Genomic DNA, 18,690 nt, shown 5'->3' with positions numbered 1-18,690 from the left:
ATAATGGGAAGGCCTTCGCTAAACCAACAGGACCGCGCTAGACATTTACTATTAGACGGGGGGGTCTCGATACCTTATCCGCGCTAGCAGGGAGGGCCGGCCGACCCGCTCCGGCCACACCCTTGTGAGGTGGCGAATCTATAGGAGTGAGTTAGTTAATGGGAGGCTTACAGCAGCCAAGGTTGAGTTAGATCGCAAGGCTGCGGGTCTTTGCACAGCCATATGCCCGACAGCCACAAGCCCGGCTCACCAGATGACATAAGTAAATTACATAGGCGATGATTGTGTTAGGCGTGCGGGGTCGTTTCGCACTAGCCAGGATTGGAAAACGCTTTGATCAGAAGTACCAACCGGGGTAGCGATCGTGCATGAATTTGCGCGCCACAGCAGACATCAGGCTGATGATGACTTTCTAGCATTGTAGTAAGTCTCTAAGACTCGGATAAGACCGTTTATAAGTATTGTGGAGTACTAAGAGCTTAACAGCAGTGCTCTAGAGAAGGAATATTGTTATGCCCTAAATTAAGGCTCTCTGCGCATCAGGCGCGAAGGCGACAATGCAAACGTAATTTTTTAGTAGGAGAGGTCCTAAATGTGTAAAAGTAGCTGCAGTACACGACTTATATAGAATTATAGTGAATATTAGCGTGTGCGCAGGATTATAGTGGCTTAAAGTGAAGTACCCCTTATATTTTGCGGCACAGTGGGTTTTGCGTGACCCAGGGACGGACGTTACCCTTGTTATTTGAGTTCCATCTCCCGACTCTCTGTAAATCAGATGTTTACAAAATGCCCGCTACACTTAATTAGATCTGCGCATACAAACTTGCCTAATCCCGGGCATATTGAGTGAAGTTTCCGAAGGTTTCAAGTTCTCCGGGCAGCATTTTTAGTTTGGTCAAAGGTAACCTATAGTCATTCGCTGACCGATAGCCGAGCTTTCAAATAAAAGAAATGCCTAAGGATTACTACAGTGATGTGCACGACCAGCTTCACCCCCCCTCCTTAGCGAGTTGCAGATTCGGTACGCGCATCCAATTTCGTCTGGTTGTCACCAGCTGTACATAGTAATTGTAGCGAAGCCGTATGCTTGGCTACAAGAACATTACTTCTGGCGGCCTTCCTCCGCAGTGTCGTGATCTTTGTCAAATATCGTGAGGCTTCCACCCGTACGATATTGCCAAATTTCGTCAACCTCTCTGCAGAGACAGCGTTGTATTCGCGTTTTGGCGGGCATAATGGAGGCATAGTTAAAGGGGAGAAAAGGAAGCGTCGTCTTCGGTTTAATTCTCCTGGCCAACCAAGGCGATTCTCCAGGGCAACCAAAAAGGACCTTGCGTGCAGCCACAGCCGTTCGCTACAATTACTATGTCCAGCTGGTCCAGCTGGTGGCAACCAGGCGAAATTGGATGCGCGTACCGAATCTGCAACTCGCTAAGGAGGGGGGGTGAAGCTGGTCGTGCACATCACTGTACAGTGATGTGCATGACCAGCTTCACCCCCCCCCATTGAAAAAAAAAAATTTCGCTACAGTACGCGGGCCCGCTAAATCGCCACCAACTGTACATAGTAATTGTAGCGAAGCTGTATGCTCGGCTGCAAGAACATGCCGACAGCGATCGGCCTTTCTCCGCAGTGTCGCGATCTTTGTCAAATATCGTGAGGTTTCCACCCGTACGATATTGCCAAATTCCATCGACCTCTCTGCAGAGACAGCGTTGTACTCGCGTTTTGGCGGCCACAACGGGAGGGGTGGTTAAGGGGGAGAGGAAGAAGCGTACGTCTTCAATTTGGTTCTCCTGGCCAACTAAGGCGATTCTCCATGGCAACCAAAAAGGTCCTTGCGTGTAGCCACAGCCGTTCGCTACAATTTCTCGCGAGATTGGATCACTGTACTAGGCCTTCGAAATTGTTAATCATTTAAGCGACGGTCGGAAATAAGACACCAAGCTCCATCACAAATTCCGGGTACTGTATTAAAGGAGCCGCGTGGTACCTGGAAAAGAAAGCCACAATCGAGTTTCACAAATCTCGTCGAGGGGTATTTAAATACCGATTGCTATAATCCTATAAAACCAAGACTAACACGCATATCAGGTAACGAATCTAAAAAACCGATCGCACCAACCTTCGTCTATTCCTTCATAATTAAGATGCCGGCCGTGGTTTCCATCCTTTATCCAAGGGAAACAGACGCTATATTTGACTTCGACTACTACATGGGCACGCATATGCCGCTAGTTTCAAAAATATGGACAAAGCACGGCATGACGGGTTGGCATGTGTGCAAACTCGATTCCGATTCGCCGTACATAGTGCATGCATTGATGCACTGGGAGAGCATGGACAATTTCAAGGCTGCCATCGCAAATGATTCGGAAGAGGTTATGGCGGATGTGAAGAATTATACCAGCAAGTTGCCGATAACGCTTATGGGCGATGTAATTGGGAGCTCTTGAAGGAAAGGACAATCGCCGAATGCCAAGACAATACCTTGCAAATTTGGTCTAATCAGATTCTGCTACTCGAATTGATGTGTTAACCAACCATCAGCGTCACCTTCTAATCCTTACCGGCCCCAGTTATTGCCCCGCACTGCAAAGAACCTCATGATGAAGTCTATTGGTGACCTCAACATCGATTTAAGCGGTTTCTCCTGCTTGTATCTCCTATATTAGCCTCCAAACTAATACTTTGGTGGAAAAGTGACCTTGCAATTTGTTGGATATGCCTTTCCTCGCCCAAGAACACTTACTTATACCTAACAAAGATATACTCTCATGGATATTCGACGAGCAGGCTTTGGATCAAGACCAACCCGTTAGGCCAGCCAATTACTCCGAAGCCATAAATTTCTGACTGGATAGGTTATATATACATCGATGCTGCCAACCCATCGCTGACAATATGCTCTCGTCAAGCCCGCTCTATTGTATGAAAGCTGGCCGGGGGGTTTAAAGCAATTGGCCTGGAGCAGGTCTGCCTCCTTTCTTTCAACGACGTGAGTATTTTTAATATTTTTGCGTCAAAAACGTCTCCTTTCAAGCCTCAATTGCGCGGCTGCTTAAAATCGTATATTCTAGGAAGATTTTTAGTTTCTAAATTACAGATGACTAAAGCTTGATTGTTTAGATATACTATCCTATGACGTTTCTTGGCATCGTAGCAGCCGGAGGCGTCTTCGCAGGCGTTAATCCTTCTCACACATCTTTCGAGTTCCGACACGCATTCAAGATAGCCAAAGTCAAGTGCCTTATCGTCGAACCGGAGTTATTAAGGAATGCGCTCATTGCCGCGGAAGCGTGCAATACTCCCCGCTCTCGTATTTTCGTCTTCGATGTGCGCGGCTAGAGCATTCCTGAGATCTTGGAGTCATGGAGTGCTCTCCAAGAATATGGAGAGTGTGATTGGGTACGCTTTGATGATAAAGATACGCCCGATAATACGACCGCAGCGCGCCTATTCTCTTGCGGGACAACGGGGTTCCCAAAAGCGCTGGATATGTCGCACTATAACTTTGTAGCGCAACATATTCTGCTAATGGGGTATAAGGAGAGAGATTATACTGTAAGCGAGGACTTTCCTCAGAAGCGTTTTGCATCCAGCTGACAAAAATTCAGGTAATACGCCTTCTTTGTAATCCGATATTCCACGTCTCAATACTGCCACGGGCTCATACGTCTCCGCTTCGCGGGGTATTGTTACGTACGTAATGCGCCGCTTCGAATTAGAACCGTATCTCTGTAACATAGAACGGTATGAAACCATTGAAGCTAACATGGTACGTGCTTTGCTGTTTTCTCCGCACTGGTCAAATGATTGAAGGTTCGATTAATGTTAACCTAGGTCCCTCCCATGGTCGTCTCGATAATCAACTCGCCTCTGCCCATGAAGTACTCATTGAAGAGCCTCTGCAACGCGTGGTCTGGCTCCGCACCACTCGGCTGTGGTCTGCGAGTGCGGTTAAAAGTCTTGGAGCGAGAGGATGCCGCGTTTAATCAAGTCTGGGGCATGAGCGAAACGAGCTGCATAGCCACCATGTTGTACTACACAGAGCAAGACTCCACTGGCAGCCTCGGTCGCTGCTTACCGAACCTGGATGCTAAAATAGTTGATGAAGATGGGCGGGACATCATTGGCTTTGGTGAGCTGTGCGTGAGGGGGCCAATGATTGTGAAGGGGTATTATGAAAACGAGGAAGCTAATAAAAGAGACCGGGATGAGGACGGATATTTTCCATACGGGAGATGTCGCGTATTGTGGTATATCGTGGATCGGGAAAAGGTATGCTGTTTACTCCGATAATTCTCGAAACGAAAATATAGGGGATCTAACGGTGGCCTAGGAGGTAACCACAGTCCGGGCCTTTCAAGTTGTTCCTGCGGAGCTCGAAGGCGTACTGCTAAGCCACCCGGACATCATCGGCGCGGCTGGCATCGGCATAAAACTTGCTTCGGCTCGGAGTTTCCTCGTGCATATATCATCCCAAGGGCTGGCGCGAGGCTGACAGAGGGGCAGGTAATGGCGCACGTAGAAGAGCGATTGGCTAAATACAAGAGGTTAGAGGGTGGTATCAAGTTCATTGATTCAATACCGAAGAATGCCAGTGGCGAGATTTTAAAGAATGCGTTGAGGGAGCAGGCTGCACGGGAATTGAGCGCGAAGTTGTAGACACCAAACATTTCCTGATCCCGTGGGAGCGTTTTGTGAAAATTGGACGGATGAGACCGAATTTGTTATACGGGAGAGCAATCGACCAAATCGATCAACCGATCAACCGAAACGAAGCCGACGTCGCCTCCTTGGACAGGGAATGACCTAAGCCCCCATCTGAAGTACGACTGAAAGATATATCAGTTGGGCGTAAATTATGGAGATTGGGTTACAATTCTCTGCACCCAATTGATTCCCAAGTCTTTCGGGTTATCTGAAGCGTTCCCGGACGCTCGCGTTGTATGTAACCAACATCCTCAGAGCATTAAACCGAGCATGGATATGCAGAGACGGTTGTGCGAATACTCGACAAAGATCATTATGTGATGTATCCTTGTAAGATTCCGCAAGGAAGGTGAGTGGTGAGTGTGGTGAGTCAAGAACGTGTATCTTCATTGGATCAGCTGGGCGTCAGGCATCACCCTCTAAAGCTCCTGTGCTATGAGCGGTCATGTTAAGCGAGGTGTATCAGTGGAGGGGAGATGGAAGGGTAGTAAGCGTAAACAGTTGCCTGCTGAAGGGATGGGGGTGTCGTTTGGTTGAACACCTGTGTGGTATGAGGCGCAGCTGTTGCGGGTAAGCGGACTCGACGGCCCGATGGGACTGCGGTTTGCCTGGGATACTTGGGAACCATTAGTCCCGCTCCAAAAACTCTCCTACGTATTGAGTTCCAGAAACCCCAATGGGCGTGCTGTCTTGGAGGCGGAGCCCCGGGGTTGAAAACGAACAGCTACCGGCTATCAGGTATGCTCAAATAGGCTTAGAGAGACGCCTAGAATTCGGCAAAGTGGAGCCTTACCGTGATTAGGATAGAGGAGGGCGGAATGAACGTTTAACAGGTTGACCATCGCGCCAGGTCCACGTTGCGATCACTACAATGGCTCTCAACACCACTCACAGTTCGTGGCCATGCAGCTACTACGTGTCAATCCGAGGAGAAGGTATTTATCTTCACAACGCACTCTGCTATGGACGAACTGCTTCACGAGCTTCGAGTTGCTCTTTGTTGCAATCGTAAGCCTACCTCAACCTCCGGGTGCCCAGAAGCTCATGAACTATAGGGCGAAGATTCAAACCTGAAACCGGCACTCGGAGAAGAGCAAACTCGGATACCGCTACGGACCCAGCACCCCTTGTCGATATCCACCCGCGCTGGTTTCTAATCTCCTGAAAGCACAATGGACCAAGAGGGTATAGATAGTCTAGATGGCGAAGCCAAAAAGCGGTTAAGGCAGATGTCCAGAGAGCTCGCTCTATCACCAATATGGCATGACTGGTCTGGTCGTGGTACCGGCCCCAATGTTGACTATCCATCTGAAGATCCACTACCACTCGAATTTGAGGAGACACTCGGCACCGGAGCCTCTGGGGATGTAGAAAAGATAGTATGCCACAATATTTCACTGGCAGTGAAAACAAAGGCCGTACGACCAGGGCAGCTGAGGGAATGGAAAGAGATTGATGTTTTGAAGAAACTAAGCCACCGTCACATCATTAAATTCGTGGGAACGTTTAACCACAGACAAGTGATGGGTTTAGTATTGTGGCCCGTAGCCGTCTGTGACCTTGCAACCTTTTTTAGGGACCTGGACATCTTTAAGAGCAACGAGACTCTTCGCAGCTTTTCAAAAATATTTCCAGAACCGATTCACCATTTCAGAGAATTGGGTATCAAGGTTGAAAGTTGTGCTCTGGCTAAGCTTCTTGCGAAAGAGTGGCTCTATCAGAAATTTGGGTGTCTTGCTTCGGCCATATACTACATCCATCGAAACGGGATTCGACACAAGGATCTAAAGCCGTCGAACATTTTGCTTACACCGTCTGGCATCCGTCTCACTGACTTCGGCACTTCAACAGACTTTTCAGACCGGCCCTCAAGCGAGAGCAACAACGGAGAGCGCGGGACTCAAATTTATTTTGCCCCCGAAGTTGCAGCTCATGAGATCAGTGGTCGTCCCGCCGACATATTTATGCTTGGCTGTGTGTTTTTGGAAATGTGCTGGTCTATATGCATGTCCAAAAAGACTATAAAAGATTTGGCCATAGTTCGCAGTGGCCCGTTTCAAGCAAACCTCTCCGCCGTTCGTCGACAGTGCCTTGATTGTATTGAAGATGCCTCTGCCGATCCGCATGTGACGACTCTTCAGCATCTACTACTTCTAATTAGGGAAATGCTTGATCCTGACCCGGGAAAACGGCCGAATGCACTCAAAATCAGGTCTCAGCTGGTTTATTTTGATGGTTGCAGGAAGAAAGATAATGAAAAGGGTGACAGTGAATGGAGCTTTCATGGACGGTGTTGTCAGCCTGTCCAAATTGGAACAAAACCGATTACTAAGGCTGGAATTAATGATCTCAAAAAGTTCATGGATGAAAGAGGTCAACCTGTTGCCCTCCTCTCAATACCAAATGATCACCCGGCCAATGTTGTTGCTGCCCAGCCTTCGAGCGCTTTGCCTCCTCAGGTACACATAGACCCGCCTTCTGAGAGACAACCTGAGGATACGTCGTACGAGGCTCGAGGGCAGAACCCTTTCGTTCGTGAGGATGCCGCAGCTCAAGCTGTGAACCAATCCAGCCCTTATAGCCCTAGAACAAATGATCAGGCTCAAGTCAGTGTGCAGGAAATGGCTGCTGAGAGCAGCGCCGACGACACGCCACGTACGAATACCAAACCAAAGGACATGCTCCCTCGCATCGGCGACACGACAGAGGAGGAAGACTGGGAAGCTATGGGAGCTGATTTCTTCGAACGCGGGCTCGCCATCGGTAAGATGGACCGCGAACTTCGCGATCAAGCATGGCAGGCCGAGCGCCGTCGCGGGCTAGACCGCTTCCATACTTACGGCCCTGTTGTCAAAGCAACCGCTGAGCAACCCCGAGAGATGGGCCAAGCGGAGGCTGCGCTTCATCCTCGAGCAGCTGCTGAGCTCGGGGTGCACAAAACTCGAGAGGCGCAAGAGGGCTGGCGGGATGGCGGACATGGCGGGGTCCGCTTAGATAGTGAGGGCTCTGCGGGCTCCGAATTGCAACTGGGACAAGCCGTACCTAGTATTGAGCAGGAGGGGGGTAGCAGCCGCCCGCTAGAGTGTGGACTTAAGAGGAAGCAAGTGGATGCAGCTAAGACAGATGAAGAGCTTGGCTCTGGATGCAGGTTCGCAGACGTCGACCTCCGAAGATACATCCATCATCAGCTAAGCTAAGCTAGAACCGGATTCCGATGACGGTGGATCTCATGCTGAAGCAGAGAAGACCGTACTCCCACCAAAGAGACAACCCAGTGAGGCTCCTTCTCTAATGGACAGCGGAATTCCACACAGGAACCCACTCTTATTTCGACCCAAGAACGTCAACATGCCCTCCGAATGAGTCCTCTGCGGTACTATCACGAGTGTCAAGTCTAATTTTTGGGTTGGGAGTCCTTCCCGGCGCCGCCGTCCCAGGTATCCGAACGGAAGTAGTTAGGGGATCAGCGTTTGTTGGTGTTGATTATGACCTGGATTTTCGACTTAAGAAAGCCGCTTCGCCAAACCAATTATCAGCACCGCCACTTATTGTCGAATCATATATGCGGGGCGATCTGATCCAATTGGATGACTCTGTGTCTTCATCGCGACAGGACAACCTACAAGGAGTGGCCTCCCAAGAAGCAACAGTTTCTCCACAAACAGTGATTTCTCAACAGGGAGCACTTCCTCCACAAGAGCAAGGCGCAGCTCCGCCTCTGCATGACACATCCGAGCTTATGTCCCTAAGACAAACCACTAATTCAAAAAACCCTTTCTTCACCGCCTCAACCGGAACTTCTTCCCTCGAAATAAGGTTCACAAAGCTTTGGGCGGCAGCACAACTAACGCAACGCGCAGAACTGCTCTCCGCAGCTTGCATTGCTGAACTCAACTAGGCTGTCATCAGTACGCTTGGCAGGACCCGCTGCTTGAGGATATTGCGTCGGAGCCAAACGCAGTTTCCTGGATTTGCTGCACTTGTTGGTGATTGTGCTCATCTGACATAATCTTCTCGAAATTTATTCCCTGAGATCCAGTCTCGGCGCTGCAATGATGGGAAGGCTAGTGTCACCATTATGGCCATATCTTCATAAACTGGCAAGTTCCAAACCTCGGTAGTCAACCCGTGGTGAATAAGCTAACAATTCCACAAGCCATTCTTACTACATTTACGACTAAGTATATGGAACAGGAGTTAATGATTTATGAATAGTGTAATTCGAATGCATCAAGTCTCTTACCAATTCAAGGAGTCTCTGAAGTTCTTATTACAGTAGCTGGTAGACTGCTGCAAGGTCTAATGAAAATTACGGAACTACTGTATTATTAGATAACTTTGACCTGTTGGATAAAACCACAGGAAATGCAGGCCTCGGCAACATGATACTTTGATAAAAAGCTATATCCATAGCCGATAGCAATAATTTGAGATTGATATGCCCTCTCAATACGGGCTTTCAGTTGGCTGTGAGGATGATGTTGTGGCAACCCCAATGATTTTGCTCGTTTCACGCACGGGGGTTTGGACGCCTACCCTGACGACACGTAAGATGCTTGCAGGCGTAACCATGTAGTCTATTTGAGAAATACGCGGTCCTATTATATCTTCCAAAATTAGCGGAGACATCGGTCCAGGCTGCAACACCCCCTGTAAGTCGGGACGGTACCACCAAGTATCGTTGGGAGCATCTCGTGAGTTGGTTATAACATGCTAAAAGTCGGCGAGCTCCAAGGTAGGCACGGAAACGGGGCGGGGAAACAAAGCCGAGTGTGGAGATGGCAAAGTCTATGACGCTGTGCTGTAGTCGTTCAAGTGAGAATCTCCTTCATCAGAGGCACGCGGAGGAACCTGGCAATTAAAGCAATTGTGTAAATAGTCCTCAAATATCAGACCATGGACGTCTTCAGACGTAGACACCAGAGCGCGCGCGAGCACACAGGTCACACATCGGGAGCAAAAACACAAACGCCTCAGCTCATCGGAAACGTGACAAAGGGAAAATGCCGTCGTGTCGGTTTGCGGATACCAGAGTGTAGCACTCAAAGGTAGCAGCAGCGCACTTTCACGTACAAGAGAACAAGTAGAAGAATTAAGGGATGAAAAGAAAAAAAGATAATTTCCTCGCCGCCTGTCTACTGCAAGTTAAAAGAGAAAAATGAAAAGAGCATAACAAATGCAGATACCGCAACGGAAAGGGCGGCCCAGGAAAAAGGGCTAGCCCCCATTCAAACCCTGTAGTACCCCGAATGGACAAAACCCCGTTTGTTGGAAAAGTAACTGTGCGGTATATGATAACACGTCTGCTAAAACCAGCATTGAGTTGGTATGCAGGGGGCTGCTGGACGGAGAGGAAAATGCAACCCGGAAAATATTCGCTCCGCAATTAGCTTCCACGCCTTATAGCCTTGCTAAGAACCTCTTATGTCATGCATGTGTTTCTCGTGTTCTCCTATACCTCGTAGTCTCGTCACTCCTGTTATTCATTTATTGCGAAGCGCACTGGACGCGCTCCGCGCCTGGGTGCATGTCGTCATCGTCCTCATCCATAGCCATGCCTCGGGCCCGGGCGTTTTCTCGCGTCGGGTCGACGGTGTCGAGAGTGAAGTCCTCCATCATGGCATCTGGGGGTGGCGTCTGGTCGATCTTTCGTGGGGGTAGTATCTGTTCCAGGGCCTTTCGGGCTTCCTCAGTCATGGGACCATCATCTGGACCGGTAATCCGCTCGGGGAACTTGACGTTGAATTGGATGTAGAGGTTGCCGAAGTCGTGGTGGCGATATGATGGCATGCCTTGGCCGCGGATGACTTTGACTTCGCCTGCTCAAAATTAGATATTACTTGTTTAAATTGAATTATTCGAGGGTTACTCACCAGGGCTGATAACTTCGCCGGGAATAATCTCTACTGTCAACCACCTGTCGTCAAGGTGCTCGATGTAAATGGTTCCGCCAGCAAGAGCTGTCAGAAGATCGATATCGGCGTGGTAGAAGAGATCGTCGTCTTTTCGCTGGAATCGAGAATGTGGCTTTTGCTCAATTTCAAAAACCACGTCGCCGGGTTCGACTCCAGGTAGTTGGTCACCCTCACCCCTGAATTCGATTTTGGTGCCGCTCTTGACACCCCTGTCTACGTGTACGTGGAGGACCTTTCGCTCTATGATGGTCTTCTTTCCGTTGCACTGCTTACACCTATCGCGGTCTCGGATTATTTCGCCCTCACCCTGGCAATCGGGGCAGACTGTTTGGAAGCGCTGGATCATAGGTCCCATCTGCCTCATCATTGCCTTCATGCCACGGCCGTCACAACCTGTGCACTTCTTGACTGCACCCTCTTTACCTCCGCGACCATCGCACTTAGGGCAGATGACGGATTTCTGTAGAGCAAGCTTTGAAATCTTTCCGCGATAGATATCCTCGAGCGAAACTTTGTGAACGTGGGAGATGGTCCTGGCTTTCTTTGGGCCAGTATCCCGCATGCCACCGCCGAACATGCTTCCGAATGCACTCCCACCGCCGAAGAACTGTGCGAACAGGTCTTCAGCGGCCATGCCACCGCCGGCACCACCTTGTTCAAGACCTTCCTCACCATAGGTGTCGTATAATTGGCGCTTTTGAGGATCCGAGAGGACTTCGTAAGCATGTGATAGATCCTTGAACTTCTCTGCGGCTTCTGGGTTATGTGCGTTCTTGTCTGGAGAGTTCGGGTTAGCGAGCCGAATTTTCGAAATTCTCAACGTTTGGAGGTCATACCTGGGTGGTGCTTCAGTGCGCCCTTCTTATAGGCTGACTTCAGCTGTGCCTCCGTACAGTCCGAAGTCACCTATAAAAGTCAGTAAATAAATACTACCAACTTACAGCAATCAGAGTTTCAAACTTACCCCCAGAATGTCGTAGAACTTAGTCTCCTTCACCATGATTACGGCTTCGGTTGTGTTCAGTGGCTAGGTGGTTTTCGTTGAGAGTAAGCCGGCTGGTCGAAGAGGGAGATAATGGGTGCCCGTAAGATCTGCCGCGTGATTTCGCTGCTCCGTGTGAATGTCAGCTTGACTTTCCTGAATCACGAAGACCAGCCTGGCTGAGCTTTTGAAATCTTAGAGTAACGGAGTCAGCGGCTCGACCAGGCTGACGGAGTTTGTACTGACCTAGCTGGAGTGTACAAGATCTGCTGTGGGTGGTGGAGTGGTTCTTCCGGGTTGAGGAAGACAAGGAAGAAGCGGGAGATGCAGGCGATCGAGTTAAATGACGAGAGAAATTGTGTGGAGGCAGAAGCAGCGTCGTGAAGAGAAGTTGTTGGATCTTCAAAGTTCGGGGCTTGCAAATCGGCGCAGCCGACGAAGATTCCGCTCGCTTCTTTTGATTTCCACAGGCAGACGCAGCCTCGCGCAATGGATCAATGCGGCCAAATTCACCTCACGACAAGCGGCAGGGTCACTGACATATAGAAGAGCAAAAACAATTCACGTCAGAGCGATAGTGGGGTTAGAGAGAGGGAAAGAATGCTTTTATGAGGCGTGGATGCATCCCGTTATTGGGGAGGGCGGTAGACGCGACAGCCATGCATCCGCGCTTGATGGCAAATCAGAGCATCGGCCTATTTCAAAGCACAGCGGCTCCTAGCACCACCGATTGGCCCGCCACCCCATGCGATTTTTTTTTAAAAAAAATGTGATAATTCCACCGGGCATTGGCCTCGCAGTGCGCCCGTTCTTCCACCTTCCATCCGGCTCCAGCATGCAAAGCGATATCGGTTTCAAAGCTGCCTTGGCGGAAGCTAAGAAGGGCGATGAAGAGGGCGGAGTACCAATCGGGGCAGCCCTGGTCTCAGCCGATGGGAAAGTGCTAGGGCGAGGCCATAACATGCGCCTCCAGAAAGGCAGTGCGACTCTTCATGTGAGTTGTTATGGCTTCACCGCAGCATTTGTTATTTTTCCGTTCAGCCTTGACCTGACCTTTGTCGCATTAGGCAGAGATTTCAGCGCTAGAGAATGCTGGGAGATTGCCTGCTTCTGCATATAAAGGTGCCACGATGTACACCACTCTGTCTCCATGTGACATGTGCACGGGAGCATGCATTATGTATAAAGTCAAGCGCGTAGTCATCGGTGCGTAGATACTAATCATTTTATTTCCGTCATCGCGTAGAACTAAATCTACTGGAAGGCGAGAATAACACATTCGTTGGGGGCGAAGACTATCTCAAGCAAAGGGGGATTGAAGTAGTCGTGTTGAAGAATGCCGAATGCGAAGAGTTAATGAAGAAGTTCATCAAGGAAAAACCTGGTGATTGGTGCGTGCCGCGTGCTTCCTTCGATGATGATACGATCACAATTCTAACTGCGAGTTCAGGAATGAAGATATCGGCGAAGAGACGCTTTAGTCAGACATCTAAGATTTTGTACAAAATATGTCAAGGCAGTCAAATTTTTTGAGCCTCTTTTAGAGGTGACGAATTTCTTTCGTATATGTACAAGTCACGAGCTCGCTGCATATTTGTGTATTTCTTCGAAGAAAAATCTCAGATCATCAGGATTAACGAAAGGTGTAATACCTGGGCATAAGTTAGCAAAGCTGGCTAGTAAATTATAATCGTCTACGCACCATGTCCGAGATTCGCAATCCATCCTTGCTTGCCGCCACCGAAGCCTGCTACCATCTCTTTCACCACTGCTGTTATAGCTTCTCTGCCTCCGTATAGTACACCGGGGTCTGCATTTCCTTGAAGAACCTTACCCTTTGCTTGCGCAACCTTATACGCCTCAGCAGGGTCATGTAGCCAATCTAAACCGATTACATCGTAATTTGATTCGCATAGATAATCCAGTGCATACCATGCACCCTTCGCAAAGACAGTCATAGGCACTGGCTGCTGACCCAGCTCCTTTAGTCTGTTTGGAAGATTGTCCGCAATATAATTTAGGTATGGAAGTGAAAAGCTTCTAAATGATGAAGGGGAGAGCTCTCCGGCCCATGAATCGAATACCTGAATCATCTGAAGCACATGTCAGTATGAAGAAGCCTAGAAGAGCGAGATACTGGACCTGTGCTCCGGCAACAACTTGCAAAGCTAAATACTCGACACACAGCTCAGCTATTTTCTGAAGAAGAGCCTGGCTTTCCTTCGGGTACTTGAAAACCCATGTCTTTGCTTGGATGAACATCTTGCTACTCCCACCTTCGACCATGTAGCTCAGCAATGTCCAAGGTGCGCCGCAGAACCCTATTAGCGGTACCCTTCCTCTCAATTTCTGGCGTGTGAGTGTTATAGCCTTGTATACATAGTCCAGCGACTCTTTGACATCCACCTTTCGGTCCATAATTTCCTGGTACTGCTTGTCTTCAGGCGATACTAAAGGCTCCGGAAAGTGCGGACCCTTCTGATCCACCATTATGACTTCCATACCCATTGCTTGTGGAATGACGAGGATATCGGAAAATATGATAGCGGCATCAATGAGGTCTGCATACCGCTCGATGGGTTGCAGTGTGAGGGTCGAGGCAATCTCGGGCGTGCGGCAGCATTCGAAGAAATCGTGCCTGCCTTTAGCTTCGTGATACTCTGGGAGGTATCGTCCAGCTAATTAACTGCTAGTTATTCAATTTGCATTGCTGGTAGAATTGGATACTTCTCACCTTGGCGCATCACCCACATCGGCGGCCGCTCAACCTTCTCCCCTGCTCCAATAGTTAGACCATGGCGCTTAAAGAAACACCGAGAGCTTTGGACTACCTCGTGCAGTCCGCAGAATCAAATCATTCTTCATTTCTTCAAATCTTATCTGGTGCAAGAAGCTCTCACGGACTCCAAGGTGGCATGAAGTAATAAACCGTGCCAAGCTTTCTGCTGACCCCACATAGGTGTTTCCTCGCTTGCCTTTTCCAAGGCCTGCAAGGCTAGACCAGAGTTTGTATGTAGCCGACAGAAGCAGGCATATAGACAATGTTAACTGCTCAGGTGATGTTCATCGAGCACATCGCACGAAGAGGACGTACCCGCTTAATTTATACGACTATTCATCGGCACTTTCATAGAGGACGTCCACTTTCGAGCCCCAAGCTTGGCTATCCCTTTATCGCGTCGCGCTCCGGGGAGCTGTGGCGCGCGGATTATCCTACAAAGGCAGTATGCCTTTTGAGAGTACAGCACCGAGGTGCGAAAGTCCGGACTGCACTGAAACTTGATGAATTGCCTCAAGGAAGTATTACAGTTGGGCTAGAAAAGAGAACTAAAGCGGACGATGAACCTGAATATCCAACCGTTGTTCAACAGGCCAAGAACAATATGCTCAAATTCAGTCATTGCGTCGTTCTTACTCGTGTTGGCGGCTTCTATGAGGTATGCTAGACTATTTACTACCTTTTTAGATTGCGTCGTCTGTTAATTATCAGCCAGCTCTATTTCGAGCATGCCGAAACGTATGGCCCGCTTTTGAACCTAAAAGTCGCGAAGAAGAAGACTAGTAAAGGCCTAGTTCCAATGGTAAAGGTACTTTACTGCCCTTCAAGAAAATAACCTCACAAGTTGCTAGGCTGGTTTTCCCTTCTATCAGCTCGACCGGTTTCTCAAGATTTTAGTTCAAGATATGAATAAGTACGTCGCAATCAGTGATGAAGTGCCCAATGACGCATTCAAAAAGATTAAGTCTGGAGGCTTGCTTTTTGACCGTAAGGTCACCCGCATTATCACTCCAGGAACGTTAATTGATGAGCATTTCATGGATCCTTTGGTAAATAATTATCTTCTAAGCATTCACGTAGACTCCGAGTCGCTGAGGCCAAGAATATCGCCAGAAAATGGCTCAGTTGTTGGAAAACCTGCATCTGTTCTGAATCTACCAAGGACGGAAGTTGGGCTGGCGTGGCTTGATTTGTCCAGCGGGGACTTCCTTACGCAAAGCACAGACATCGCCTCTTTGCCATCAGCTATCGCGCGAATTGGACCTCGGGAAATTATCCTCGATCGTGTGTTTAAGGATCAAGAAGACTCCCGCCTGGTTTCTATGCTTCGAGAGGATGGCCATGTTATAGCATTTCAGGAACCATTAGGAGAGCAGCTTACCGTTGCTGACTGGGTCCCAATGCTTGAAGATGTAATTGAAGACTTCAATACCACTAACTTTACAGCAGGTGAGGTGGCTGCCGGAGGCTCACTCTTGCACTATGTCAAGACTCAGTTGCAAGGTTCAAGAGCCCGACTACAAGCTCCAATTAGGCATCAAGCCGAAGACTTCATGAGTATTGACAAGAATAGCTTGAGAGCTCTGGAGATCAGGACAACGATAAGAGACAGTAAATTTGAAGGAAGCTTGCTACACGCTCTAAAAAAAACAGTCACAAACAGCGGGACAAGACTCTTGACCCAAAGGCTTTGTAAGTTACAATAGTAAAATAACGCTGCAAGCGAACCACTGCAAGCATAGAGATACTGATGAGCAATCAGCGGAACCTTCAATGTCTCTCTCCGTGATCAACGAGCGCTTAGACCTCGTTGAAGAAATGCTCGAGTATCCACAGTTACGACAGGATCTTATTACTCTGCTTCGTCGAACTTTTGATACATTACGTCTTGTGCAAAAATTCTCATTTGGTCGGGGCGATGCGGATGATCTCGTCGAATTGTCGAAAACAGTGCTTACCACCTCTGATATTGCAAATTTGGTCAATGCGCATTCGTCATCACGCAACGCCATTCCTATTGACCCTGATCGAGCTGAAACGGAAACACGACGTCGCAAATGTCTTCCTACATTGATAAAGCGGTTCGACCTTGAGCAACCGACGAAACTTGCAACTAGGATAATCGAAGCTATTGACGAGGATGGACTATCCGAGCACCACCGGCTCGAGGACAACGAAGCTGCGGAAATGGTAGGCTTGGCTCAAGATGTCCTAGGCCAGGAAGCAGGAGAAGAGGATTTGAAACAAATGCCAAAGCGCATTCAGCCGAAGCCTCATGCGATCTTACCAAGTACCAAAACTGCTACCGATGGACGGGATGACATTTGGATTATGAGCCGAAGGTACGAAAAATGTATCTTAACTTCTTCACAACATCTCACAAAATGCAGTGCGAGTCGGACTCTGGAGACTCTTCATGATACGTTAGATTCCCTCACCCAGAACAGGACAAAGCTTGAAAAGGAACTCCAAGAGAGGCTGGGTAGGTATGTCTTAATTCTTCCTGGCCTCATTCTCTAACACCACCCAGGTGCTAAAAGCTTGGCATTAAAATGGACGCCAAATCTCGGTCACATCTGTTATGTCAAGGGAAAAGATGTCTCACGAGTTACTGCTCATGGCGTCAAGAGTCTCAGCATTAGCAAATCGACGCGTTCTTTCCATGTGCCCGAGTGGACCCATTTAGGTACTCAACTTGACGAAACAAGGCACCGGATCCGGGCTGAAGAGCAGAGCGTCCTCGGCGAGCTCCGTGCCCAAGTGATCCGGAATCTGGTCAAGTTAAGACGGAATGCGGCCGTGCTCGATGAGCTAGACGTTGCTTGCTCTTTCGCTATACTCGCAAGCGAAAAGGCCTTTGTGCGGCCAATCCTGAACTCCGGGTAATGGCGATGTTCCATAGTATAAAGCTTAGCTAACCTCCTCAAGAAATTCTCACAACATAGTAGGGGGAAGGCATCCAGTAGTCGAAGCTGGGCTCGGAGAACAAGGCCGAAATTTCACCTCGAATGATTGTTCTGTGGGTGAGAAAGAGCGAATATGGCTCATCACAGGGTAGCTGGCAACTCCCGCTCTTATAAATTTCATCTTTCAGCTCACGAATATTCGCAGCCCAAATATGGCCGGCAAGAGTACTTTTTTGCGTCAAAATGCCTTGATATCTATTTTAGCCCAAACAGGGTCTTTCGTCCCAGCTGAATATGCAGAAATCGGAATAGTCGATAAAGTCTTCAGCCGAGTATGTAGCCCGAGACATACAATTTTAGAGCTTGCACATTAACCAATACCAATAGGTTGGCTCGGCTGATAACCTCTACCAAGACCAGTCTACGTTTATGGTGGAAATGCTAGAAACAGCGCAGATCCTGAAGCAAGCTACCTCGCGCTCATTTGTAAGCCTTTTTACCCTAAAAATACTGCTAGCCTCGGACACTTCTTACTTACGGATATCAGGTCATAATGGACGAGGTTGGCCGCGGGACCACCCCCGAAGATGGTGTTGCTGTTGGATATGCCTGTCTATACCACATGTATCATATCAACCAATGTCGTGCATTATTTGCCACTCACTTTCATACTTTAGCCGACATGACAAAGGATTTTGAACAGCTAGGGTGTTATTGCACTGATGTAGCCGAGGAAACTGATGGCACTTTCTCTTACGTTCATCGATTACGGAAAGGCATCAATAGAAATTCGCATGCGCTGAAAGTTGCTTGGGTTGCTGGTAAGATGCCTAACTTAACAAGGAGTTTCTCAAGCTAAACGAAGACAGGTCTGCCTGAGGAAGCCATTGATGTGGCCGCTAAGGTTTTGGCAAACTTGAAGTCTGGCTTGCTACGTATGCATACCTAATCCGATCTAGAAGACGTAGCTCAGCTGCAGTGGTACCCACGACGCCATCTAACGAGCTTCACCTGCATACGCGCAACTAGAGTCCTCTGAAAAAGAGGCGATGGACAATTCTTCAGCGCGGGACTGGCCTGAGTCACCAAGATTTCCTTCGGAGCTTATAATTGCCAAGGATTAAGTGCGCAACGATACGCAAGACCATTGAATCATTGATTTTTAATGTCGAACGGAACTTCGGCAGAAGCATAACCCCCCGCACAGACACAAATCCTTGGGTTTACCTCAGCAAGCTCAGACGTAATTCCATTGGTGCGGATTTTTAATCGGTCCGTAAGCTGACTAACTATGTTTGTGCGAAACCACTGGAATCACGTCTGAGCTATATTTCCGAGGGTTCTTACGCGTTCTAATAATATCCGCGTTATGGAGATTGCGGAGATTAA

General features: G+C 48.6%; 7 protein-coding genes across 7 annotated transcripts; 5 read left to right on the top strand and 2 right to left on the bottom strand.

Moving 5' to 3' along the window:
* The first annotated feature begins 1,833 nt into the window (after positions 1–1,833).
* K441DRAFT_141162 (uncharacterized protein) lies at positions 1,834–2,804 on the top strand. Its single transcript, XM_067640126.1, has 2 exons — positions 1,834–2,041; positions 2,098–2,804. The coding sequence occupies exon 2, from the start codon at positions 2,154–2,156 to the stop codon at positions 2,457–2,459; it is 306 nt and encodes a 101-aa protein (XP_067503104.1). The 5' UTR covers positions 1,834–2,041; positions 2,098–2,153; the 3' UTR covers positions 2,460–2,804.
* Positions 2,728–4,671, top strand: K441DRAFT_687778 (acetyl-CoA synthetase-like protein; the record flags this gene model as incomplete). Its single annotated transcript, XM_067652125.1, has 8 exons — positions 2,728–2,820; positions 2,942–3,001; positions 3,133–3,330; positions 3,364–3,567; positions 3,621–3,695; positions 3,847–4,284; positions 4,346–4,471; positions 4,519–4,671. The coding sequence occupies 8 exons, from the start codon at positions 2,728–2,730 to the stop codon at positions 4,669–4,671; spliced, it is 1,347 nt and encodes a 448-aa protein (XP_067503103.1).
* Positions 4,672–5,477: 806 nt separating this feature from the next.
* Positions 5,478–8,109, top strand: K441DRAFT_141166 (kinase-like protein). The gene is made up of 3 exons (XM_067640127.1): positions 5,478–5,727; positions 5,775–7,867; positions 7,922–8,109. Exons 2-3 carry the CDS (start codon positions 5,892–5,894, stop codon positions 7,935–7,937), a joined length of 1,992 nt encoding a protein of 663 aa, XP_067503102.1. The 5' UTR covers positions 5,478–5,727; positions 5,775–5,891; the 3' UTR covers positions 7,938–8,109.
* A 2,097-nt stretch (positions 8,110–10,206) lies between these two features.
* K441DRAFT_687777 (chaperone protein dnaJ) lies at positions 10,207–11,634 on the bottom strand (the record flags this gene model as incomplete). The annotated part of the gene is made up of 4 exons (XM_067652124.1): positions 10,207–10,538; positions 10,593–11,411; positions 11,471–11,540; positions 11,599–11,634. 4 exons carry the CDS (start codon positions 11,632–11,634, stop codon positions 10,207–10,209), a joined length of 1,257 nt encoding a protein of 418 aa, XP_067503101.1.
* Positions 11,635–12,398: 764 nt separating this feature from the next.
* Positions 12,399–13,277, top strand: K441DRAFT_661552 (putative cytosine deaminase). Its single transcript, XM_067648890.1, has 4 exons — positions 12,399–12,610; positions 12,684–12,822; positions 12,881–13,007; positions 13,067–13,277. Exons 1-4 carry the CDS (start codon positions 12,452–12,454, stop codon positions 13,095–13,097), a joined length of 456 nt encoding a protein of 151 aa, XP_067503100.1. The 5' UTR covers positions 12,399–12,451; the 3' UTR covers positions 13,098–13,277.
* K441DRAFT_661550 (uroporphyrinogen decarboxylase) lies at positions 13,076–14,528 on the bottom strand. Its single transcript, XM_067648889.1, has 5 exons — positions 14,448–14,528; positions 14,351–14,392; positions 13,759–14,294; positions 13,319–13,709; positions 13,076–13,268 (listed from the first exon to the last, which is right to left on the bottom strand). The coding sequence occupies exons 1-5, from the start codon at positions 14,479–14,481 to the stop codon at positions 13,192–13,194; spliced, it is 1,080 nt and encodes a 359-aa protein (XP_067503099.1). The 5' UTR covers positions 14,482–14,528; the 3' UTR covers positions 13,076–13,191.
* A 147-nt stretch (positions 14,529–14,675) lies between these two features.
* Positions 14,676–18,250, top strand: K441DRAFT_564858 (uncharacterized protein; the record flags this gene model as incomplete). The annotated part of the gene is made up of 11 exons (XM_067643673.1): positions 14,676–15,053; positions 15,111–15,197; positions 15,247–16,087; positions 16,158–16,737; positions 16,786–16,877; positions 16,926–17,277; positions 17,324–17,449; positions 17,507–17,633; positions 17,689–17,787; positions 17,849–18,122; positions 18,171–18,250. 11 exons carry the CDS (start codon positions 14,676–14,678, stop codon positions 18,248–18,250), a joined length of 3,036 nt encoding a protein of 1,011 aa, XP_067503098.1.
* Positions 18,251–18,690: the final 440 nt, after the last annotated feature.

This window comes from Cenococcum geophilum (assembly GCF_001692895.1).
Source record: "Cenococcum geophilum 1.58 unplaced genomic scaffold K441scaffold_26, whole genome shotgun sequence".
Lineage (NCBI taxonomy): Eukaryota > Fungi > Ascomycota > Dothideomycetes > Gloniales > Gloniaceae > Cenococcum > Cenococcum geophilum.
Note: the sequence above shows the minus strand (reverse complement) of the source record. Positions and strands in the feature narration are given on the sequence as shown.

Excerpts from the sequence above, each read along its gene's own strand:
- K441DRAFT_141162 (XM_067640126.1), top strand. The coding sequence starts at position 2,154 with ATGCCGGCCGTGGTTTCCATCCTTTATCCAAGGGAAACAGACGCTATA.
- K441DRAFT_141166 (XM_067640127.1), top strand. The coding sequence starts at position 5,892 with ATGGACCAAGAGGGTATAGATAGTCTAGATGGCGAAGCCAAAAAGCGG.
- K441DRAFT_661552 (XM_067648890.1), top strand. The coding sequence starts at position 12,452 with ATGCAAAGCGATATCGGTTTCAAAGCTGCCTTGGCGGAAGCTAAGAAG. Across the intron at positions 12,611-12,683 it reads AAGGCAGTGCGACTCTTCAT|GCAGAGATTTCAGCGCTAGA; the intron begins GTGAGTTGTTAT and ends TTGTCGCATTAG. Across the intron at positions 13,008-13,066 it reads AAGGAAAAACCTGGTGATTG|GAATGAAGATATCGGCGAAG; the intron begins GTGCGTGCCGCG and ends CTGCGAGTTCAG.
- K441DRAFT_661550 (XM_067648889.1), bottom strand. The coding sequence starts at position 14,481 with ATGAAGAATGATTTGATTCTGCGGACTGCACGAG. Across the intron at positions 14,393-14,447 it reads GATTCTGCGGACTGCACGAG|GGGAGAAGGTTGAGCGGCCG; the intron begins GTAGTCCAAAGC and ends CTATTGGAGCAG. Across the intron at positions 13,710-13,758 it reads AAGTTGTTGCCGGAGCACAG|ATGATTCAGGTATTCGATTC; the intron begins GTCCAGTATCTC and ends CATGTGCTTCAG.